At 39.3% G+C, this 25,095-nt stretch overlaps 1 protein-coding gene across 1 annotated transcript in view; it reads right to left on the bottom strand.

Moving 5' to 3' along the window:
* LOC122814860 (phospholipid-transporting ATPase ID-like) overlaps positions 1–25,095 on the bottom strand; it is a 2,026,011-nt gene that overhangs the window by 327,756 nt on the left and 1,673,160 nt on the right. Inside the window, exons 18-19 of the mRNA XM_044087143.1 lie at positions 20,326–20,490; positions 7,570–7,681 (exon numbers count right to left, since the gene is read on the bottom strand). Coding sequence (XP_043943078.1) covers positions 7,570–7,681; positions 20,326–20,490 — 277 coding nt within the window. The remainder of the gene's footprint in view (positions 1–7,569; positions 7,682–20,325; positions 20,491–25,095) is intronic.

Raw genomic sequence — 25,095 nt, 5'->3', positions numbered from 1 at the left:
CAGAAGTCTAAACCTCAAGATGCACACACTCGAAACTCTGCTTAGCATGGAGAACATCGATATCTGTGCAGTAACAGAAACCTGGTTCAGGGCTCTCAAGAGCACCCCGGCACTACCAGGTTATACCTCATACCATGCTTTTCGGCCCCAAAACTTGGACCGAACTACAAAAGGAGGGGGAGTATCAATATTCATCAAAGATACCCACACCTCCAGGTTGGTGGCACAGCACAAAGCATCAGAGACTATCCATGTGCAACTAACAGTGGGTAAAACTGCCTTCCAGTTTATAGCCTGCTACAGACCACCCTCCCAAACCCAGGAACCCCACTCGGCCTTCCTGAGAACACTGGAAAATATGAAGGTCTCTCCAAACACCATTATATTGGGCGACTTCAACTACCCAAACATAGACTGGGAGCATTACTCTAGCTCCAACACCCTAGCCCAAAGGTTCCTAGAATTCATAAACTCAAATGCTATGGAACAACTTGCTACCACTCCCACAAGAGGGGAAAACATACTGGACCTGATCATCACCAACATGGGGACTCTATGCTCCAGACCAGAAGTGTATCCCTCACTGGTAAGATCAGACCATAAACTAATCCAACTGGATATTCACATCCCGACCCCACCCCCTGCCCAGAAAACCACAGTGAAAAACTTCTCTAAAGCAAATTTCACACTCCTCAAAACCGAGGTGGAATCCTTCAAAGCCCCTGGGCCTGTGGAAAATATGGCCCAGACCGCAGAATCCTTTATAAATGCATTCTATGAACACCTTCAGGAATGCATGGATCATGCAATCCCAAATAAAACCAAGACCCAATCCTCCAAAAGCAGACGTCCTGTCTGGTGGATCCCAGCCATAAACAAACTATACAATAGAAGGAGGAAGCTACTACATGACAGAGCAAAATCCCAAAAAGGGAAGGCATATCTGATCAGTATTAGCAAAAAACTACGGGCACTCATAAAATCGTCTAAGGCCAGCTTCGAGAGCCAGCTTCGAGAGAAAAATCGCACAGGATACTAAGGATAATCACAAGGCTTTCTTTTGTTATGTTAGGAACCTGGGTGGGAATTCCCAGATATGCTCAGAATTAGTCCAAAATAACAAAAAATACACCAAACCCACAGACATTGCCAACATCCTAGCTGACAGGTTCAGCGCAAACTTCTCCCCACCAAAAGGGCAAATATCTATCCCAGCAGAGTGCTGCCCCCCTGACATCTCAGATGCTCAGGTAAGAGCCGTCCTCTCCAAAGCAAAAAACACAGCATCAATGGGACCAGACGGTGTCTCGGGCTGTGTCCTACATGAACTCCAAGAAGAGCTAAACCCAAACATAAAACTACTGTTCAATCTCAGCCTTACTACAGGATATGTACCCAAATAGTGGCGTACAGCAACAGTGGTCCCTCTCCACAAAGGTGGTGCCTCAACGGACCCTGAAAACTATCGCCCCATAAGCCTGACTAGCTTGGTCTGCAAAGCTATGGAAAGGATCATCATGGACCTCATAAATAAAGATATTGGGGACCTACAGACACTGGATCCTACCCAGTTCTGCTTTGTTAAGGGCAGATCCTGCCTCTTAAACCTGGTCGACTTCTTTGAAACCATCACCAAGGCCATTGACGAAGGGAAGGTGGTCCACACAGCCTACCTGGACCTCGCAAAAGCCTTCAATACAATACCCCACTCGGGCATTATAGATAAGCTCACCAGCTTAAATATAAACCCCTATATCACTAGATGGGTTGCAAACTGGCTCAAGGACAGAACCCACATGGTTAGAATTGCTGGAGCCATGTCAGACACCAAACCAGTTACAAGTGGCATCCCACAAGGCTCAGTCCTGGGACCTCTCTTGTTCGGTATATATTTCTCGGAGGTACAGGCCAACACGAAAGGACTGTGGCTGACCAGGTTCGCAGATGACTGCAAACTGGGCGCCATAATTGACTCTCCAGCCGACACAAGCATCCTCCAAAAGGGCCTCATAGAAACAGACAACTGGTGCCAGAGCCATGGCCTCAAGCTAAACACCAAAAAGTGTATAGTCATCCCCTTTGGCAAAAACAAAGTGCCCACAAATTACCACATAGGTGGTAATCCATTAAGTACAGAAGAAGTAATTAGGGACCTGGGGACCCAAGTTGATAGCAATCTCTCATTTGACAACCACGTGGCCAAAGTGGTTAGAAAAACATTTTATATAGCCCACCTTATCATGAAGGGATTCACATCTAGATCAGGGGAGGTCATCGTGCCTCTTTACTCATCCCTCATCAGGCCCATAATCGAGTACAATGCCCCTTTTGGGATGTACTTTACCAAACACCTGCAGGAACTGGAAAGAACCCAAAAGTATCTCACCAAGAGGATCAAAGGGCTCAAACAGATGCTATATGCTGCCCGGTTAAAGAAACTCCAGCTCTACTCAGTGGCATATCACCTGCTCAGAGGCGATCTGTGCCTGACGTATAAAGCCATGTCCAACCCGGAATTAAGGGACATGCTGCACCTCAAAAAATCCAAATCCCATCGAGCTACGCGCTCGAGAGACTTGAACCTCAGCACTGAAATAAATAGGACATGCTGGAGGGACAGATTCATAACCCAGAGGCTCCCTTCACTCTGGAATAAAATTCCAGTCCAGGTTAGGCAGAGTCCCTCATTGACTCTCTTCAAGAGGAATCTTGATGAGTGGATGGGAGATCGTAGGTTTACCTCGGGTATCACTTCTGTGTCACTGTTAGACAGAGGCACAGTATACTAACCTCGAAAAAGGGCATAGCAAAATTAATTTAAAATGGGTGGTGAAAGCCAAACATACTCTGGCTAGGCTTATAAATGCCCTAGGGCAGATAGCCTAGTATGAACCTATGAACCTATGAAGCTATAATATGTGATGTCCATTGAATGCAGGTTTGATACTGTGCAAGTCATGGGTGCTTGAACTGATTGTCACACAGGGATATCTATGAAGGAGAGGTACCGCATTTCATTTTCCCTGGCTTGCAGGGCCATCAGGAAGGGTGAATGAATACTTGCTGTGGTCATTACTGGCTACATTGTAGCATTCCTAGTTCTTTCTCTATCAAGCATTTTCTTAGAAAACAAGATGACTCTGATCTTCAAAGAAGCAACAAAGATTTTCACAACAGTAGAATAAAACCTGTCATTCTAAATCTATTTATTTTTGATTTAATGGAGTAGAAAAAGCTTCCTTGTGGACCACACTGACTTCAATAAACACGTTAGCCTCAAGATCTACATAATGACTTGCCAGAGTCATGCTGATGCTTCAGTAAAGGAGGTGAATGATGTCACTGGACATAATAGACACCATTCTGATTCATCATTGTGTGGGGTCTCCACAGGAGGTCACTTTGTTGCACCTATTCAGGAATATGTGTGGCAGTCCTGCAGTCAGTATCCCCTGACTCTTCACTGTAGCACCCACAACTTCAGGCATAAAAACTATATTGACCATGATGGTCAAAGCATTGCAGTGGAATAAACACTATGTGTTCTCCTATATAAGTCCTGGAATAGATAACATCATGGTTGCATTTCTTATGGTGACCATAACTTCAGAGTGGTCAGGTCTGTTCCCATATTAGAAAGCTACTTTCAGTGGCATGAATAGGAACTGGAACTGAACATTCTCCTGTATAGACTGTTCCTGCCTCTGGACAGGGCCCAGGAAGTTGTAACATGGCTAACTGAGTGAGGATACAACTCAAGGTCATCATCAGATAGTGACTGCAGGATCACCACTTGATACCCTTATTACTGGGAGCTAGAGCAGGAGGTAATTGAACAAGGGTGGGAACTTATCTTCATGCCTTCACAATTTATGGGAAATGTTTTCCGCTGGAGAAGGAGTCTAATATCAATCAGATGGATCTACTTGTAGTACTTCTTTACTTGGGGCCTGTGTAAGGGAAGGCAATTCTGATATTCCTGTTTATTCATTCTGACAACCAATCCATTATTTGGTACATAAATATCTAAGGGGATGTTCACTCATAGGATCATAGGTTTATAGGTGTGTAGTAAGCTAATGGCTCTGGAGTGTTTATAAGCCTAGCCCACAGGATTACCCTGGCATAGTGCCACCCGACATTAGTTCCCAGTGACTCTGTCGAGTAGAGCCACTGGAGTGATCCCCGGGGTGAATTTTCTATTTTCCCATCCACTCATCAAGATTTGTCTTGAAGAGGGCCAGTGAGGTGCTATGCTTGACATGTATGAGAAGTCTATTCCATAGTATGGTCAGTCTCTGGGTTATGAACCTGTCCCTCCAGCATGATCTGTTGATTGTGGTAATGAGGTTGAGGTCTCTAGAGTGTGTGGTGTGGAGGGATTGGGATTTCTTTAGATGTAGCATTTCTAACAGAGAAACCCAGTACAGGTGGGAGACGTCAGGCAGGGGGCCACAGATGATATTCCATGAGCTTCTCCTCCAACCCTGTCCTAGAGCTGGACAGCATTGGGATGCACTGTGTGTATGGATCTTTTGGAACTGGGGCACTCCAAAAATTTCTGTCTTTGCCAATCAGGGAAATGTGATGCTCATCTTTTTGTGTTCTACTCAACAGAACAAAGGGTGTCACTAGTAGATGTATTCTCCATTCTTTGGCACAGGAGAGTTCTACATGCTTTCTCACCACTTCTCTCACAAATTTTATACCTAATAAAAACATTCTGTGAAGAAAGAATAAAACTTCACCTTATCACGTCCAGGTGAATGAGAATGTCATGCTTTCAGCATTTCAATTTTTGGTGGTTGAGGAAACCCTCACACAAACCTATGATGTCTGTCATAATTAGGGTGAACACTAGGTGCACTCCACGGTCTGGCAGTTGCTGTAGACCATTGCATCCTAATAAATTTCCTAACAGTTGTGTTAGAACTGACTGATTTAAACTGGAAGGTTTTCTTTCAATGCATGCAGTCTGCCAAGTGGCAAAGGCTCCCCTTCTGTGCAAAGTGATATTCTTTGCTTTCATAGTTTGCCAGCATTCAGATACTTTTACTTCCAAGTACCTATGTGATTTGATTCACCATTACTTCATGGCTAAAGTACTTGCTTTCCCTAGTTATGCAAGTTATAGATAGGACTGTGGCTCAGCATCAGAGAATTATGCAGTTTGTTACTTTTAGGTTCATAGGTTAGTACTAGGCTAACTGCCCTTTTGAGCCATTTTAAGCCTAGCCAATCATCCCTTGTGAGACTCAAACCCTGTACCTTGTGTTTGTAAGGCAAAGACCTTAACCATTAGGCCACCCTCCCAACCCTTTTGCATATCTACTCCACTTTTAAGAACCTCCTTTGGGCCCAGACTTCAAGAATAGCAGGTTTCGAAGAAGTGTCTGAATACAACGGTTCAGAGCTTTTGAAGTTTGAATTCTAACAAATGCTTTCGGTGGTCTATCATATGACCTTAGAGTTTTGGGATCTTATCTGTGGGAACCATTTTTTTCTCATTTGAAAATGGTGCCAGAATTAAGAAATAACCCGTATATCAGTATTTACCCAAGCTTGGCATGGTTTAATCATGAAGTCAAAGCCCAGGTGATTAAACAAAGCCAGTTGTGGGTAAATCCTGATATACCCACACCCCTGAGTGGGTTATTGCTATTATACAATGACATTATTTAAGAAAGAAATTGCTTACTTTTTTTAAATAATGTATTTGTGTAACAGCACCACAGTGTTCCTTCGCATTGTTTCCCATTCATCTGCGTGTTTTTGTTGTGCTGAGCATGTGTATGGCAGTTATACTCCCATGCTCGGACAGCACATCAGTACTGTTGTATTGCATTATGGACTTACACAATGCTTTCCTGGTTTGTGAGATATGACCCCCCTGTTGATTCATTATTTAAGGACTTCAACTCCACTGCCTTGCAAGAAAACAATTTTATTTGGAAAAGAGTAAAACTATGAGGCAAAAATCTGGACAATCTGCAAAGATTGAGAGGTACAAGATTCTGCGGAGATTTAATGAAGGACAGTACAGAAATAGAAGGAAAATCAAGTTCATTTCTGTTTCTTTATTTCTGAGAAAGTACCTGATTTTTCTTCTGTTTTGCAGTTTCCTTCTGCAGCATATTCCATTACAAAAGTCTGGCCAATGAATGGTACTTTTTTTCTCTTAGTAAAAGCTCGATTCACAATGGGCATGTTGGTTGGGCTGTCCAGTCAGCATGCTCATTTTTGAATAACAATGACCCACCATTGTATAATTATCCTTAAACTAGTTAGTTCAACTCCAGTTTTCTTTGTGAGGACAGAAACCGGGAGAAAATGAGCCCTTCAAGCCTATAAGTGTGTTGCTTAGTCAGGTTCTATCTGAAGCAAGTTCAAGAGTTTCATACAGGGAGATGTTAAGCCAGTCTTTTCCAAGTGAAATAACCCCTGCAGCATCTTTTACTATCTGGCAGTGGACTTCCTGTTGATTAATACTGCTGTTAAATGCCGTGCAACTAGCTACATTGCCATTTCCAGTGCTTGATTTATGAATGTCTCCATTACAGACTGCAGTGCCTTGGGCACTAGGTTATTGGTTCATACCTTCACCAAGCATTATTGCTGGGATGAAAACTCCAAGAGCTAGGTTTCTTTTTTTAACTCAGTACTTACAGGCATGGTAGGCTCAGGGTCCATGTACATCACTATGTACATTACATAGTCAGGTCCATAACTTCACAGTATGCACTGGTGTACAGCACACAAGCCACAGACTTTAGGAACTTCTTAGAAAAAATGCAAATTTTGGAGGAAGGAAGGAAGGATAAACCCAAATGAGAACCAACCTAGAAGGCCTGTGTATAAATTGACTGTATACTGTCCCACGTGTACTAGCATTCTCCCACTTTCTAAAACCACACTATTTGAACTGGCTAGACTACACTGCCCATATAGGTATTGTTTTTACCTCTTGCTTTGTGGTCGGGGTTATGAATTAAAATGATCTGAAATGAACCATTTTACTTACCAAGTTAATAAATAAATAGTAGGTAGGCCTATTCTATTCTCAGACAAAATGTTAACCTCAAGCATGAATAAAGAAAATCATTTTTAAAAAGTATTCATTATATCATTTCCTGAGAATTAGCTGCAGCACTTGGGAGGACTATAGAGCCAACACTCATCTTCCCACAGCAGGTACATGTGGCTGTGAAATTCACATGTAGTATTATTAATCATGTATGCACTGTAAGAAGTACTTCTCCTTTAAGCGTGGAATGCACATGTATTTAACTTAAATTGTATTTATACCAATACCTTCTTACAGTTACGCTGTCAGACAATGAATCATCAGTTTGACTAATCATTTGTGGTGCACTAATCATAGTGATATTTCCAAATTATACATACACTTATTTCTAGTCCGCTTTTATGACGTCCTGGAATATATTCTGCTCTAGAAATTACTGACCGATAATAGCTTTTTGCAACTAGCCCAAAGCATTTTATGGGTGGGAGGCTGCTCATGGGAACAGTTTGAAGAAAATATTAACATTTACTTCAGCTAAGGCTTACCTTGTTTGTCTCCTGTCAGTACCCAAATCTTAATGCCTGCTTGAGATAGCTTTTCTATAGTATGAGGGACACCATCTTGTAGCTTGTCTTCAATTGCTGTAGCACCTAGTAACTAAAAGCAGACACTTGTCAGTATGACATATAGTTATATGAATGCTAATTATCTTTTACAAGCATTGCAAAACCTGAAGTGTTACTGAAATGCTGCCTTTTAATTCAGGACAATGTACTATACTTCAGTTAATACATAAAACATACAGCACTAATTTCTGACGTGCATGAAATCTGTATAAAGGGTCCAAGCAGAGTTGTTCCTGAAGGTATGGAAGTTGCATCCTGTGTTTGTTTCGAACAGCAGTTGCCTGCAGAAGGTGTAAACCTGATACCAATGCTTCATAGGAGACCAGGAATCCTCACACATTTGCACACAGATATGTATTGTTCTACCTTTTTGCTGATAAATGCAGTGCATGTACTGAAATAGTATGGGACAAAAATAGGAGATTAAAAAAGTTGTTTTCTGTGGCATGGTGCCTGGTAACAATTTTTTTCTGTCACCCATCTTCAATCCAAATGAGTTGGGTTTAGCCAGAAGGCGGTATTAGTTCATGCCTGAGAATGAGTACATCATCATGCTTTTTACAGTTGCTTTCTCTTTACATACTGACTCATTCTATATAGATTAAATATTTTTTGGATCTTTTTCAGTAACTCAAGTTCCAAGTCCTTGCATTCCAACAACTCACTGATTGCTTGAAAAGGCACATAGTTGCATTTGCCAATGAGTTAATTTTTTTTTTTAATGGGGTCAAGCCTTCTCTGCACCTAATTTTCATAAGGACTCTGCCTCCACAAGCCTTACCTTTAAATATACTGCCTCTGAGGTTGCACCAACTCTGAAAAAAGTGTATTTATAAAGTTTGTGTATTTGAGCAACTTACACTGAAATACACAAACAAAAGTACCATACAAACAGTAATTTCATCTCTTATTAATCCTGGCCATTTTTTTCAGAATTCACTTGAAGACTGTATGAATGGTAGGCATTTCTGTTGCCCTGTTTGTAGGCAATCAGGTTTCCTTTCTTAGGTTTCTAAATGCTGCTGGACTAAACGTGTCCTTTGGTTAAAGAAGAGATATGGAGGAGGGAGTGGAAGTGGCCAAATACACCTTTGCATGAATATGCACAAGCAACCATATGTAGAACATTTAAAGAAATTTCACATCCCATCAGAAGTGGAATATATGTAAGTCCTAGTCTCGAAAATAGTCATCTGCTCCCTCCATTAACCTTCTACTCATTCCAGATAAACTCTGACTAAAGGTATTTGAAAAGGTGCTCCTCCCAAGGCCGAAAATGTAATGGACTTGCATATCTTAAGTCTGAGATTGCCATTTCACAGAATATTCCCTTTTCTCTAAACTATAGCAATCTTGGAGTTGATATATATGTGCATGTGTGTGTGTGTGTGTGTGTATTATATATTTGAGGTGTGAAGGTTTGACCCTCTGAAAAATACTAGTTTAAAAGAGAAAAATTATATTCAATATGCATTCTTCTCCTGTGTTTTTGGCTTTTTTTTCCAGAATTTCCGGATGCAGCTTTGCAAGTTCCAATATTTTAATAGTAAACTAATCAAGAATGGCATATTCACAAGCGTGTTGGGTCTCTAGCATTTTACCCTGTGAAGTAGTGTGTTACTGTGTGACTAAAACAAAATATGCAACATGGCATTATATTTAATGTGGTGGCATTACTATTTTGCAGGGCAAAAGCTTTGGGGAGTTGGAAGATTCTATCAGCCTTTCCTTGTAAGTGTTTGAAAGTAGTTACCAAGGGCAAAGAACACTGAAGACAGTGACATTCACAGAGTGTTTGGTAAGGAGTCAGGAGGTAGGAGGTAGGCCTAATCTGGGTAAGGATGTTGGATGCTCATTACCAACACTTTAGTGCATGCTCCTCGTACATGGTTGAGACTAAGTTGTATTTAGTGAACTGGTTAGTGAATCAGATTTTGTGCAGTTTTCTACTTTAACCTGTAAAGTGCAGTAGTGTGACTCAAAATACCATCCGCTCAGTGGACATCAGACCATTTGTTGGCAGTAGAGTAGATCCAAGAGCCACAGCATTTGTCTCTTGCATATCCAGTGTTATATTTTTTGACAGCGGTGGAATTCAACAAACATATATCTGGTAATCACATTCGGCCTCACAGTGGTATTTGGCTGGCAAGCCGGGCTGCGTCCTACATGAACTCCAAGAAGAGCTAAACCCAAACATAAAACTACTGTTCAATCTCAGCCTTACTACAGGATATGTGCCCAAAGAGTGGCGTACAGCAACAGTGGCCCCTCTCCATAAAGGTGGTGCCTCAACGGATCCTGGAAACTATCGCCCCATAAGCCTGACTAGCTTGGTCTGCAAAGCTATGGAAAGGATCATCATGGACCTCATAAATAAAGATATTGAGGACCTACAAACACTGGATCCTACCCAGTTCGGCTTTGTTAAGGGCAGATCCTGCCTCTTAAACCTGGTTGATTTCTTTGAAACAGTCACCAAGGCCATTGACGAGGGAAGGTGGTCCACACAGCCTACCTGGACATAAAGCTTCGATACAATACCCACTCGGGCATTATAGATAAGCTCACCAGCTTAAATATAAACCCTATGTCACTAGATGGATTGCAAATTGGCTCAAGGACAGAACCCACATGGTTAGAATTGCTGGAGCCATGTCAGACTCCAAACCAGTTACAAGTGGTGTTCCACAAGGCTCAGTCCTGGGACCTCTCTTGTTAGGTATATATTTCGAGGTACAGGCCAACACGGAAGGACTGTGGCTGACCAAGTTCGCAGATGACTGCAAACTGCCATAATCGACTCTCCAGCCGACACAAGCATCCTCCAAAAGGGCCTCATAGAAACAGACAACTGGTGCCAGAGCCATGGCCTCAAGCTAAATGCCAAAAAGTGTATAGTCATCCCCTTTGGCAAAAACAAAGTGCCCACAAATTACCACATAGGTGCTAATCCATTAAGTACAGAAGAAGTAATTAGGCACCTGGGGACCCAAGTTGATAGCAATCTCTCATTTGACAACCACGTGGCCAAAGGGGTTAGAAAAACATTTTATATAGCCCACCTAATCATGAAGGGATTCACATCTAGATCAGGGGACGTCATCGTGCCTCTTTACTCATCCCACATCAGGCCCATAATTGAGTACAATGCCCCTTTTGGGATGTACCTTACCAGACACCTGCAGCAACTGGAAAGACCCCAAAAGTACCTCACCAAGAGGATCAAAGGGCTCAAACAGATGCCATATGCTGCCCGGTTAAAGAAACTCCAGCTCTACTCAGTGGCATACCGCCTGTTCAGAGATGATCTGTGCCTGATGTATAAAGCCATGTCCAACCCGGAATTAATGGACATGCTGCACCTCAGAAAATCCAAATCCCATTGAGCTATGCGCTCGAGAGACCTGAACCTCAGCACTGAAATAAATAGGACATGCTGGAGGGACAGATTCATAACCCAGAGGCTCCCTTCACTCTGGAATAAAATCCCAGTCCAGGTTAGGCAGAGTCCCTCATTGACTCTCTTCAAGAGGAATCTTGATGAGTGGATGGGAGATCGTAGGTTTACCCCGGGTATCACTTCTGTGTCACTGTTAGACAGAGGCACAGTATACTAACCTTGAAAAAGGGCATAGCAAAATAAATTTAAAATGGGTGGCGAAAGCCAAACACATTCTGGCTAGGCTTATAAATGCCCTAGGGCAGATAGCCTAGTATGAACCTATGAACCTATGAACCTATGATACTGGAAATAAAATATTTAGCCAGTATTGCAGCTTTGTCACTAAAGATGCATGCACCCTTGCAGCCACAAGGTATATAAACAGAGGTTTAGTTCTGTACAGGGGTTATTTTAATTTTTAGTTGTTATAGTTCAGAAAATCAGGCAGCTGGAGAGAAGAAACACCAGTATGAGTAAGTGATGATCATCATTTGCCAGAAACATGTAAGCCACGGAGTGGGGGAAAGCCAAACCCAAGATGTCCAAGTCGCTACAAAACATTTATCAGAATATAAAAAGGGAGATGATTTTGTTAATTTTATTTGGGCATTTGAAAGCGTGTATAATTGATACCAAGTTGGCCAAGGGCAGTGGGTCAGGTTTTTTACTCATCTGCTAACACTTAAAGCAATTCATGCAATTTCCAAACTTGATTGTATACATTATGCTAATGATGTTTCACTTCTTTGTTTTAAACCAATTCCCGATTCATACAGAATAAAAGTCAGAGAGCAGAGAAGAAAGGGAAATGACAGTGGGAGTCAATATACTGCAACAATCAGCACTTACTTTCATATATGGATGGGTGAATACAAGGTTACAACATTTGAAATGCTTGTAGATTTTTTGCTGGGGATCAAATCTTCAGAACTCTCATGACATGAAGACTCATTTGGTAGACTGTGAGTATAACACTGATGAGGACCTGGGGAGGAAATGAGACCTGTATCTAGCTAGCAGGTTGTAACTGTATAGGAGGAGCACATGGGTATAAGGGACTCTATACAGAGTACATACCCAGGTCAAAGAAACAGATATTTTACATGTAAATAAAAGGAATATATATGGTCTCTCCTGTCCAGTGAAACAGTGTGAGGAGCAAAGGTCTCAGAAAGCAGTAAGCAGGAGGAGCACTACAACAGTGGTTGATTGTTGGAGATGGCTACTGTACCAAAGTACCACAATAGCCTATATGCTGCACTAGTAGAAAGGAAACAACTCGTTGTCAAGAGGGATATAGCCTCAGAAATAGTGTTAAGCCTGCAGTGGTTAAAAAGGAGCAACACACATATGCATACTATATATATATATATATATATATATATATATATATATATATATGTATATACACACATACATACATGTATGAGCAGTGGATAAAAGTTTTAAGCTTCATAGGTTTATAGGTTCATAGGTGTTTTCTACACTAATGACCACAAGGGCCTTTTATGCCTAGCCATGTATCTTAAATCTCTAATGAATTCTGATACCCTTGATGTGGGGTGTAAACATGGGTCTGGAAATTGAACCATTTACAGGTTACCTGTTTGTAGCAGAGACATAGGGACACCAGGGATGAATTTCCATTTTCCCATCCAATTGTATAAGTTGCACTTGAATTGGATTAGGGAGGAACTCTGCTTCACATGGATGTGGAGCCTGTTCCATAGACATGGTAGTCTCTGGAATGGATTCTGGCGTGTAGCTCGCGAGACATTTGCCTGTGAGCTACATCGCCAAAACCAAACGGCTGCATCAGCACTTTGCCGTAGTGCAAAGTGACTGAAAACATGCAACTATAATCTATGGACTGGCAGCTGCATTCCTTCTTCTCGTGCAAGGAATGCATTTATTTAATTATGTATTTATTGTGTTGCCAGTCTGACAACACAATAAATAAATAATTAAATAATGCATTCCTTGCATGAGAAGAAGGAATGCGTTACACAGCCCGCAGCTGCCCGTCCATAGATTATAGTTGCAGCGACTATTTTCAGTCACTTTGCACTACGGCAAAGTGCTGATGCAGCCGTTGGCTTGTAGCTCGCAGGCAAATGTCTCACCCATGAATCCTCTGGAATACATACCTATCTCTCCAGCAGGTTCTATTTATATCACAGGCATGGTTTAAGTCTTTAGAATGGGTAATTCTGGTACTGTTTGTTTTGTGGATATGCAGGAGGTCCGTCAGAGTGGGGTCTAACAATGCCCTGTATGCCAGGCATAGATCTTCCCTCAAAAGCCTGTAGGAGACAGAATACAGGGATAGGGTCTTGGCTATCTGCATAGGACATATTACTTATGCCCTGTATTCTTTTAGTGAAGAACCTCTGTGGATGTTCCAGTTGTTGGATATGCCTGTTAGGTACATACCAAAGGGGGCATTGTACTCAATGATAGGTCTGATGCATGCTGAATATAGTGGAACAATGACTTCCTTGGACTTAGATGCCATGCCTTTGTTTGTAAGTTGCGCAGCATAGAATGATTTCTTCACCGCTGTACACACACGATGATCAAAGGCTAGATTACTATAGAATGTGTTTCCCCAAGTCCCTAACTACTATTAGAAAATGTAGATATCACCACTAAAGTACCAAATTGCAGAAATAATCAAACTGCTACTCCACGGCTAGTAGTTAAAAAAATTCCAAAAATTGAGTTTCTATTAAAATTTTTATTTAAAAGACCATTTATACTTGCAAAATCCACATAGACTGCCCAAGCAGCTTGGAAAGACATATATCAGTTCTATAAAAATGTATAAACCTTTCAGTTCTGAGTAGTAATAAACAGCGTTCTCAAACGCGCCTCATGACGAGGTTTAACCAGTAACGGTTAACTGCCATGTTAGAGTCCTTTTGAATTAAATTTTGGCCAATTTTGACACAAGACCCTAAACTTCGAGCTATAGTTGGTGACAATCCACACTTTACTTTTAAGAACAAAAAGAACATAAAGAGACTTTTATGTATGAAGGATGGATTCTCGAAACCAGTAGTAATAGGATGCAAAGGTACATTCCGGTGTGGAAATTGCTCTGCTTTTAATCATATTGATAGTAACAACACCTTCAAGCATCCAAACATGGATAAAACATTTATTTTTAATTGTAAAGCTACATGTGTTTCCAAGAATCTTGTTTATTTAGCTACTTGCAAAAACTGTACGTCTTTCTATGTTGGCAAGACCAACCAAATATTTAGAAAGAGACTGCTACGGCATCTGGGTGACATCTGTAGAGGGGATATACATAATGCTCTAGCAATGCACATTTTAAAATTTCCTGATCATAGTTTTTTGTTCAAAGTTATTGAACAAATTTTTGAAGGTAACAAAAGAGGAGATATTAGTAACAAGACTGAACTATGTGAGACTAAGTGGATAGTAAATTTGCGAGCTGATCACCTCCCCGGACTGAATGCAGTAATTCCCTTGAAACCACTATTAAAGGCAAGGAGGCCCACCATTGGTTGAAGGGAATGTGTGTCGATATTCTCCCTTTTTGTGGGCTATGGTTTTTCATGAAGAAGGTGTTGTTTATTTCAACAATTCTTATTGGCTATTCAATGTATATAAATTTAACTAATGGAGTCCCTAGTTATTACGATCTGATGAAGGTTTTATCGAAAGCGCTTATCGACTGTTACTTGGGATGACTATTTTGTCATTACAGTTTGGTGTTTTATTAATTGAGATACTATTCAGCTTTACAGCACCAGTAATATTCAAGATTTTGATGGGAACTTTTTTTTTTTGCTGTTAGCCGAGAGGTCCAGCAACATTAAAGTGTATTGTGAAATCCAGCAACATTGTAAGCTAACTGGTGTATTCGTTACCTTTGCAACTCCATAATCCAGCAATACAGAAAGTATTTTGTGAGTTCCGGCAACATTGTAAGCTAACTGGCGTATCCGATACCTTTGTAGCTGTATATTCTTTCATTTAAAAGGACTCTAACACGGCGGTTAACCGTTACTGGTTAAACCTCGTCATGAGGAGTGTTTGAGAACGCCGTTTATTACTACTCAGAACCAAAAGGTTTTTATGTTTTTGTAGAACTGATATATGTCTTTACAAGCTGCTGGGGCAGTCTATGTGGATTTTGCAAGTATAAGTGGTCTTTTAAATAAAAATTTTAAGAGAAACTCAACTTTTGGAATTTTTTGAACTACTAGCCGTGGAGTAACAGTTTGATTTTTTTCTGCAAGTCCCTGACTACTGGGTCAGCTCTAAGGGGTGTGCTGTCCATATGATAGTTATCAGGGATGGATCATGACTTTCCAAAGGATATTATTATGCATTTCTTGGCATTAGTTTCAGTCCATGACTCTGATGCCAGTTGTTTGTCTGTGTCAGCCCCTCCTGGAGAACATTTGTGTCAGTGTGAGATTCAATGATAGCTCCTAATTTGCAATCATCTGCAAATTTAGTCAGCCAGAGACCACTGACATTGTCCTTGATTTTTGAGAAGTAAATGCTAAAAAAGAACGGTCCAAGGACTGATCCCTGAGAGATTCCACTTGTGACTGGCCTCTTTATAGAGGTGGACTCCCCAATTCTAACTGCCTGGTTCCTGTCTGTGAGCCAGTTGGCTATCCACTGGGTGACATACGGGTTTGTATTTAAACTCCTGAGTTTGTCAACAATGCCCGAGTGAGGTATTGTGTCAAATGCCTTGGCCAGGTCAAGGTAGGCAGTGTGAACGATTTTGCCCTCATCCATTGCTTTGGTGACCTTCTCAAAAAGTCCACCGTGTTGAGTAGGCATAATCTGCCCTTTACGAAACCAAACTGGGTTGGGTCCAGTGTCTGGAGGTTTACTATGTCTCTATTGATCATCTCCATGATAATTGTTTCCATGGCTTTACATATAAGACAAGTGAGACATGGGTCTGTTTCCAGGGTCTGTAGATGGCCCACCTTTGTGCAGAGGGATGACTGTTGCCTTTCTCTATTAATGAGGCATGAAGCTTGTTTGGAGGCTACAGTTAAATAGTAATTGCAGAGGCCTTGATAGGTCATGTTTCATGTGAGTGCAAAGCGAAAGTTATTTGAAGACAATATTGTTGAAATAGCAACTGCATCAAATGGTCTGATGTACCTCAGAAAACATTAGACTTTGGTTGGATTCAAATGCCCTACTGAAAAAAAAAAAAAACAGATGTTATCTAAGCTGTACCGTGTATGCATATGCTCATGAGATGTAAATGTGCTAAGTGATGGAACCCACTGTGTAAGCTGAGTTACTTGTGTTGGTAAACAGGGTTTCCAGTGCCTTAGCCATCACTAATTATCATGCCATTTAATGTTTTTATTTTTACATCATAGGATTTGCCAGAGTTACATGCAGTCCTGTAAAGCAAATTGTCAGCAATGTAACTGAACAAGGGAAATGGGTAGATGCTGTTACTGTAGGCTGTTCATTTTACTTTATTTTCACTGAACAGAGAGGACTCTAAAAATCTGAAGGTGCATTCTGCAAAGTTTGCACTACTGATGACTTATAGACTTTTGAATCACTTTGTTGCAGAAATGTGATAGGGTAAAATGAAGGTGGTGGGGGTATTGATGAACATGGTTCTTACTGCAGAGAGAGCTTGTGTACTGAGTAGTACACAGACATGGATTATTGCAGGTCAGAGTCATGTAAGGCCCTCATCTTCTGATTGTAGCACAAAGAAGTATATAAAACACTCATACATGATTCTTGAATGGTTGGCTACCTCCTTTGTAAGATAAAAGCCAGATGTATAAAACAAATATAAATGCTCCATGCATGTTTTTTACAACATGAAAAATCACAGGAAATGGGGGGGGGGGGGGGTTGGTGCATAAGACAAAAAGGTGGTGGGAGAAGTCACAGAAACCATTATGTCACAAAAAATGGTGGCATGAAAGCTGTCAGCCAACTATATCCTGCTTGTTACTGAAAGATTCCTAAAGTTCTGTAGTAGCAATGCCTTATATTGCTGTTATACAGATTGCTGGGCATCTATTACTCCAACACTATAGACAATAACATGCATCTGTTTCACAAACTATCTTTTTGTAAAGGGATTGACCTTATATAATGAAACAATGCCCATAGCAGAGAATCCCAAAATAAGTTTAGCAAAAGCTGGTCTGCAGTAAGTGCCTTAGGGTTTCATTCATATTATTACTACGAGTAAAGACACGGTATGACAGTACGAAAGACGTATGAGAATGAATTATTCAGCAACTGTAAAATAACTGTGAAGGGTACAAGAGATGAGAAAGGTTGTAGGGGTCATATCTTTCATTTTACACGATAAGGAACTGACAAGAGGGGAGGAAGGTGATAGGGGACATTCTGATCTTTGTCACAATGAGACATATGCTAAGTATCTCAGTATCTCAGAACCTCAGCTATTCACAGACAGTTTGTCTCCTGAAAACCAAAACCTGTTTCTTTTTGATGTTCTATACCTCAATGATTGACTACTGTATGATTTATTAATCTCTGCCACATTGTCTATGTAAATTTTTTTCCCTGGATGCAATGAATGCTTTCATGTTCTGCGATGTAAGATTTTTGTAATATACTTGTATACTATGTGTTTTCTTGGAGCTTATTTACTCGGACCTCCGCTGAAAATGGACATGTTTCCAGTCGGACTTTCCCGGTTAACAAATGTAAAATAAATAAAATAAAACAAAATAAGAAGGGAATGTATATGTAGTAGGGACAGCTTTCATTTCTACCATAGTCAGGGAACTGACAAATGTGAATGAGAAGTGGTGGAAAGGAGATATGTCCTTCTTATATAAGAGATCATAGTCTGTTGTTTTGTTTTTTTTTTTCATATAATGGAGGCCTCCACTATATCAACAGGACAAAGATTAATTTATTCATACGGCTATCTGAGGATTGGAGATTAGTGGCCATATACTACTACATTTTGCTATAAGGTGTTCTACATAACGATGAAGAAAAATCATTTTAAAATCTCCTGTAAATGTTTAGTTAGAACTAGATTAACCGTGTTCAAGTCTAAGTCCATTAGTGGGGTTTGATATGAGGTCAGGTGATTTATAAATTTAATACACAGGGTAAAAATCATTTTTGATGCTGCCATTCTGTAATTTGAACTTTGCTCTGATACAGTTCGAAAGGTACTAAATCTGCACAGTCTGAGTGCATTTTGTTAATATGTTAGCCATAGACCGATATGAAATGTAAACAAAAGGACCAAAGGATGTGAAACTCTGAAGCTATGGTGGATAACAGCTGGGGCTCACAAGCTAACAGGCATGCATGCTACATTTTAAAAGTATATACAACTGTTCTTTGTTTCCAGGATTACTGCCTCTTGAATGCCATACTTATGGGTACAAATAACTGATTCCAATAAAGTAAAACTTAGTTATGATATTTTAGCTAAAGGAATGGGCAATGTTGTACATAGTGGACTACAATTAATTTGCTGAAGAACTTTCAAAAACATATGGACAAAAATTTAATGTACTTCAATACATATAAAACCACACATGCACAGCTACAGAGATTCTGACCAACCAACTCTAGCAATCCAAAACTTGTTGATAAGCGCTTTCATTTGATTCAGTAATAAAACTTGATCTGTTGAAGTTTGATTACTGAATAAAACAACAGCGCTTATCAACGTGTTGGATTGCTGGAGCTAGTTTGTTGGAATCTCTGCAGCCTTGTGTGTGTGGTTTTATCAGATTTTTGTTTTTGTATTTGGTTTGTTTCGTAGTTCAGTACATAAGCAGAAACTAATATACGAAACCTGCATGGATAATGCATCATGAGAAATACTGCAACTGATCATTAAAAAGATCAAAATATCTTGGAATTTAAAACTGAACTTAACATTCCTAATGATATAATCCATTTAAACATTTCAGCTTTGATGCCTTTTAAGAGTTTTCATCAGCAATCCATGTCAGCCTAGCCTGTGCTAACTGGAAAAGGGCAAGTAACCATGTCAACAATTTGTAGAATATACAGGATAATAACTAGTAAACCGATGTTTTCTGGGAAATTATTTGTCAAGGTGTAAAATGTCCTGGTAAGTTTAATAACTGGGTATTATTGTCTATAGCACATGCATTTCTGTCATTTTTATATCTTTTTTTCAATTTTGGTTAAGAAATAAAAATGCACTGATGCTTTTGTTTTTAGTTATACATTTTGCATTTACTTAAATCAGAAGTATCAACTGACAAAGAAGAAGATGTTTATCACTTGTCAAATATTCTGCCGCCTTGTTAGTATTTCATATTTGTAAACAGCAGACAATCACATGTTGGTAACTGCTGTGAAAAAATCTCACTGGTGTAGGAAGACATAAGTGATGATCTGTGTAGCAAGAAAATTATCAAATGAGAGAATACACTGAACACAAACTGTAATGCTGGAGATGAAAAGGTCAACATGGTGAGATGAGATTATAGACTGTAAAAAATAAAGGTAATGTTAATATTTTACCACTCTTAGCACTTAGCCCATGAAACTATATAAAATATATAAGCATTACTTACGAGCAATCAAAATAAAATAGAGGATTATGAGGAGATTGTCAATCATTACCAGCTTGTTATGTGTTGGAGACATTGATACCAAGGAATTCACCTTAAGAATGAAGCTCGAGAGATGAATCTTGCCATCCATGTTGAAAACACATAATAAAGGCTTATGATCTTAGACACAATCATAATTCTTTGTAGTGCTTGGAGCTTCATGTGCTCCACATACTACTAGTTACAGAAAAATAGTGTTTAGTGTTTTGTTGGCTTTCAATGTGTGTAAATCTACATGAGCACTGCCAGAAAGGTAGTAACACACTCTCTTATGTTACAGAAAGTTAGAGAGACATTACTGCCACACACAGCAGGCAGAAACAAATCTGTTTTTATTCTGCTGCTGCTGGTTGCTGGTCAGGACCAGCAGATTTAACTGCCCAGCACAATACCCCATCTTAACAAGATAAGGAGGAAGTGCTTAAAAAGTGTTAAGATTGGGTTTTGCACTATAAAATTACTTAAGTGATTTGTGTTTTTCCAGATATTAAAGCCTAATCACAAGTGCTGCACGTACTACAAAATAATTATGTCCAATGTAGTTTAGGCTTGCAGATTTTAATGTATAGGATTAAAATTGAAATGCATACTGTATATAAATACCTTCAAGTCCTTTTCAATTTCTTCATACAGTTCTGAGAGTTTATCTTCTCTGTCTTCCAGGGCTGTACTTGCTTCAAAATGCTGCTGTTTCCAAGTTTCAAAATACTTATGATCCAGGTCTTTATATGCTAAAACCAGTGTTCTTAAACCATCTCCAGCAAACTCCTGCAAAATGAAGTACAGAACAATGTAATATTTGAAACATTTATATTATGACAATAAGACTTTTACTGCAATGGTATATACAGAGAAACCATATTACTTATGGTTATTAATGTTGGCACATATGTAAGGAATAAGGGATAGCTGGTTGCATAAACTATGTTTCTGCATTACAACAAGTGGAAGACAGGCAACATAAATATGCCAATATGTCATATTGCCTGTTAGCATTCTTGCCAGATATGTCTGTCAGCTGACATTAACTCTATCCCTTGTGACTCTGTCCCTCACTTACCCATTCTCCAATCACTCTGTTTCCTTATCACAGATGGTTTCTTCCTCACATAAATTTCTGCAGTCCCCAACTGATACTTTCTCCAACGTTTCTTCATCTTAGCTGTCTTATAAAATATGCATGAAGTGCTTACCCTCGCACTTTGTTACTTTTTTCTGAACCCTTTTGTAAGTACTGTAGTTTCACTCTTACCCCTTTACCTCTTCATACCTTCACTCCTCACCTTGTTGTTGTATTCCACCTTACTTAACCATTTCTTTGTATTTTTTTAGATTTTACACGTCAGCTCAATCACTTTTATATCCCATTGAGTCCATTATTTGGTGCTATTAATGTTATGCCGTGACTCAGCTACATTGCAGCATCCATTTATGCATTAGCATTGATGTCTGTTGGACCATATTTCAAGAGAAATGTTTGCCTGACTAATTAACTTAGGAAGTATGTGTCTGAGATGAACATGTTTTATTAGAATGCTCATTCAATATATTTAGGGATAGTGTTTACTTTCTCAAGTATATGGCACCTTGTATCAATGATGTAGAGCAGAAGCGGCCTTATCTCCAATTGCATTGTTGTTTGTCCAGCAGTTATGAAATAGTATGCCAGTATACATTTGTATTCCTCTATTTTTGTTATAAAATCACCATTGCAACTCTCTCCAGGGCACCTGTTTAGGAAAATGGATTGATGGATATTATACTGTCATGTGTGCTTGAAACACAGCTGAAAAGATTGGCTTATATTCCTCATATATCTCTCATACTGTTTTTTATACAGCAAAAAAATGTATTACTGTGTATTTAATATATATATATATATATATATATATATATATATATATATATATATATATATATAAAAGTATTTAATTATATTCTGTTATATACAATTGTAAATTACAGTGCACTTGGTCTGACAGCAGTACTGTAGCTGAGAAGTGCTCTCTGAAAAGGTCAGCAGAGCTGAATGTTTCTTTGTTAGTAGGTGTTATAATCAGTTGTACCCTAGACCTCTACAAAGAAAAGACAAACCAGGACAGAATGGGATGTAAAAGACAATAGCATTTCCACACAAAAAGATTTAGTGCTCACGAGTTTTGGTATCTGTGTTACTCAACATCTAAAGATGTGCAGTGTTTAAACAAATAACTCTTTTGGGAGAACAAAGTTAGGCTGGAATTTCACACATTATAATACTACTGCTAAAATACATACTATTTTATATTATTACATGTTAATATTTGGAATTTTCTCATCATGCAAGTGGTTTCATATAAGAAGACAAGAAAATGTTGATCGTAGCCCATGAGAACTCAATAAAAGTGAACATCAGCTTAAATGCCATATGAAGCTAGTCTGTGTGTATGAATCATACCTGTCAACCTCTTAGATCACAAAATCTGGACAAAGCCATAAATAATGGGGGGACAAAGGCCCAAACATAAGTAACACAGATCTATATACTCTGGCTTTTCTAAATTAATCAGACATAGAAAACTACATAAAGGTGATGTACCTGAAGAAATTTGCCCATAATCACTCCATGGCAAATAATGACAAATGGTGCATTTGTATTGGTCAGTTAGGTTTAAGAATTTTTAAATATTGCTCTTGCAAACTTAGAAAGTTGATAGAATAATAGGTTTTGCACTAGCGTGATTTTTTTCTGAAGGGTATGAAGTCTGAAACTCGAATATCTGTCATTATTTTCTGACTTTAACCTTTAATGATTTGCCAGTGATTTGCCAGGAAATCACAATTTCATGAAAAACGGACCAAAAATATGAGGCAAAATCCTATACATTCTGCGAAAATCTGTACAGTTGAGAGGTATGGTATGAATATTGGTGCCATTGGTATTTTTTCTAAGCAAATGGCTGTCTATTGTGTGCAAAAAGCATGTTTTTTGAAAACGTGCAGCTGTCAGTTGTAATGACATTACAGAGGTTCCTAGCAAATAAGTAAATTGTATGGTTGTCATAGAGAATAGCCAGAGGGTGTGGTTTGCTGTTGTGTAGTACTTACAACTTACTGTATGCACACCCCCTGAGAGAAGAGGAGCCAAAGAAAAAGAATTTTGACTTAAAAATTTGTTAACTTTGTGTTATAGATATAATGGAAGAAAGCTTTAATGCAACCTCATTTTGACTCTCAGTCAGCTTGTTTACACTATGATAAACCATTTTGATTTGACAATATATTACCGGGTCCTTTAATAAGAGATGTGATCAGGCTTATCTCTCAACCTCTTAGAGCAATAAATCTGGCATATCAAAAAATAATGGGGGAGAAAGATCCAAAAATAGGGACAGATTTCAAATATCACTCTTATAAACATAGAACATTGCTAGAATAACAGGATTTGTGTTAGTATGTATTTTCTGAAGGATATTTAGTGACTTAATACTCAGTGATTTTACAGAAAATCACAAATATTACAAGGAACATACCAAAAAAATATGAGTCATAAATCTGGACGTTTGAGAGTTATGATATGCTATCACATACGATGGAATGATAAAAAGTATGTGAATGCGGTCAAGGAAAAAGTATAGACTTAACCCGGGAAATGTTTGACATAGGGAAGTAACACAGATCTATGTACTCTGCCTTTTCTAAATTAATGAGACATAGAAAACTACATAAGAGTGATGTACCATAAGACATTTGCCCATAATCACTACATGGCAATTAATGCCAAATGGTGCATTTCTATTGGTCAGTTAGGTTTAAGACAGCAAGAAGTATGCATGAAACTCCCTGATGGCCACCTTTGCCTGCTTTGCTATGTTCAAACTTCGAGAATGTTCTCTGGTTGCAATAAATATGCAGAATTAAAAACAAACGAGCAGACAATATGAAGAGCAGAAAAATATGGTAGCAGAACCCATGTGAGTCACAATAAATGGCACAAATATAATCTGTGTATCTGTGACTAGACTTTAGAAATTGTAATAAAGTCATGATAATTGGATAAAGTAATTAGATTTACCTGCAGGACAAAAAAAAAAAGAATAAAATAAACTTGCATTTATCCCATACGGAGTAATGCATGGTATGGTTTATAGAATAAAGACTAAGCACAGCGTTCACCTCCCCAGGTAAAGAATGATATGCAGATCATGAGGGTGATCCTTGAGGAGTTTATTTTATTTTTAGTAATGCAGAGGTTATCCATAGCTGGAATGGTATGATCATGACGGTGAAACCCAAGTGATCAAAGCGTGCCATGTGTAAACATGCATTACCCATACCCAGACTTGAGTTACTGCTATTGTACAACAAACAAAGCGTGCCATGTGTTAACATGCATTACCCATACCCAGTCTTGAGTTACTGCTATTGTACAACAAACAAAGCCTGCCATGGGTAAACATGCATTGCCCATACCCAGATGTGAGTTATTGCCTTTGTACAATAAATAAAGCAAGCCAAGGACATGCATTATCCACATGTGAGATGAATTATTTCCATTAAAACAAGGTAGATTTATATTACCACACCTAAATGGGAGCTACTGATATTGTTTTAGCTATTTTGAGCTCCCTCACAATTAATCATTAACTACTTCCAATGCCTCTCCTCACCCACTCAATCTAGTGAGTCCCAACAACCTCCCCTGGCCTTACTCTGACCAGCTTTATGGACAGTGAGGAGATGAGGTCAGCTTGGGCAGTGTCTAACTGCTGGTGAAGGAGTGTTTATCCCCTTAAACCTAACCCCACCATCCTATGCATGGGGTGCTTTCTAAGGAGTTTGTATGTCACGGAGGGGGGGGGTATTTTGTTTTGTCCATTTCTCTGCATGGGGCTCAACCAATGCCAGACCCCTTTATAGAGACTATTCCCATGCATTTAACTACTCTTATCTCCAGTTTCTACAAGGAATCAACTCCCCCTAGTGTGTCTTCGTATATGCCCAAGATGAGTAAGCTGATGTAATCTCCCCAAGATGAGTAAGCTGATGTAATCCCCCCAAGATGAATAAGCTGATGTAATCCTCTCAAGATGAGTAAGCTGATGTAATATACTGTAGCTCATCCTTCCATCTGATTCCTTCAGTGCCGAAGCTGCTAACTGACCACAGGTTAGTGGGTCATAGGGCTTTATCCCTATATACCATGGAGCCTGGTACATTTTTGATATTGCAATGAAAGTGTCTGCCATGGATAAACCCGCATTAGTTCCATCCAGATATGAGGTATTGCTATTACGCAAAGAACAAACCAGCCACAGCAAAATCAACACTACTCTCAACCAGAGTTGTCGAGATTACTGCTGTTACATTTTAGCTACAGATGTATTTTTAGTG

Source organism: Protopterus annectens, chromosome 1.part1 (genome assembly GCF_019279795.1).
Source record: "Protopterus annectens isolate FY-2018-M chromosome 1.part1, PAN1.0, whole genome shotgun sequence".
NCBI classification, from domain to species: domain Eukaryota; kingdom Metazoa; phylum Chordata; order Ceratodontiformes; family Protopteridae; genus Protopterus; species Protopterus annectens.
The sequence above is the reverse complement of the archived record's forward strand: the minus strand, read 5'-3'. Positions and strand labels throughout refer to the sequence as shown.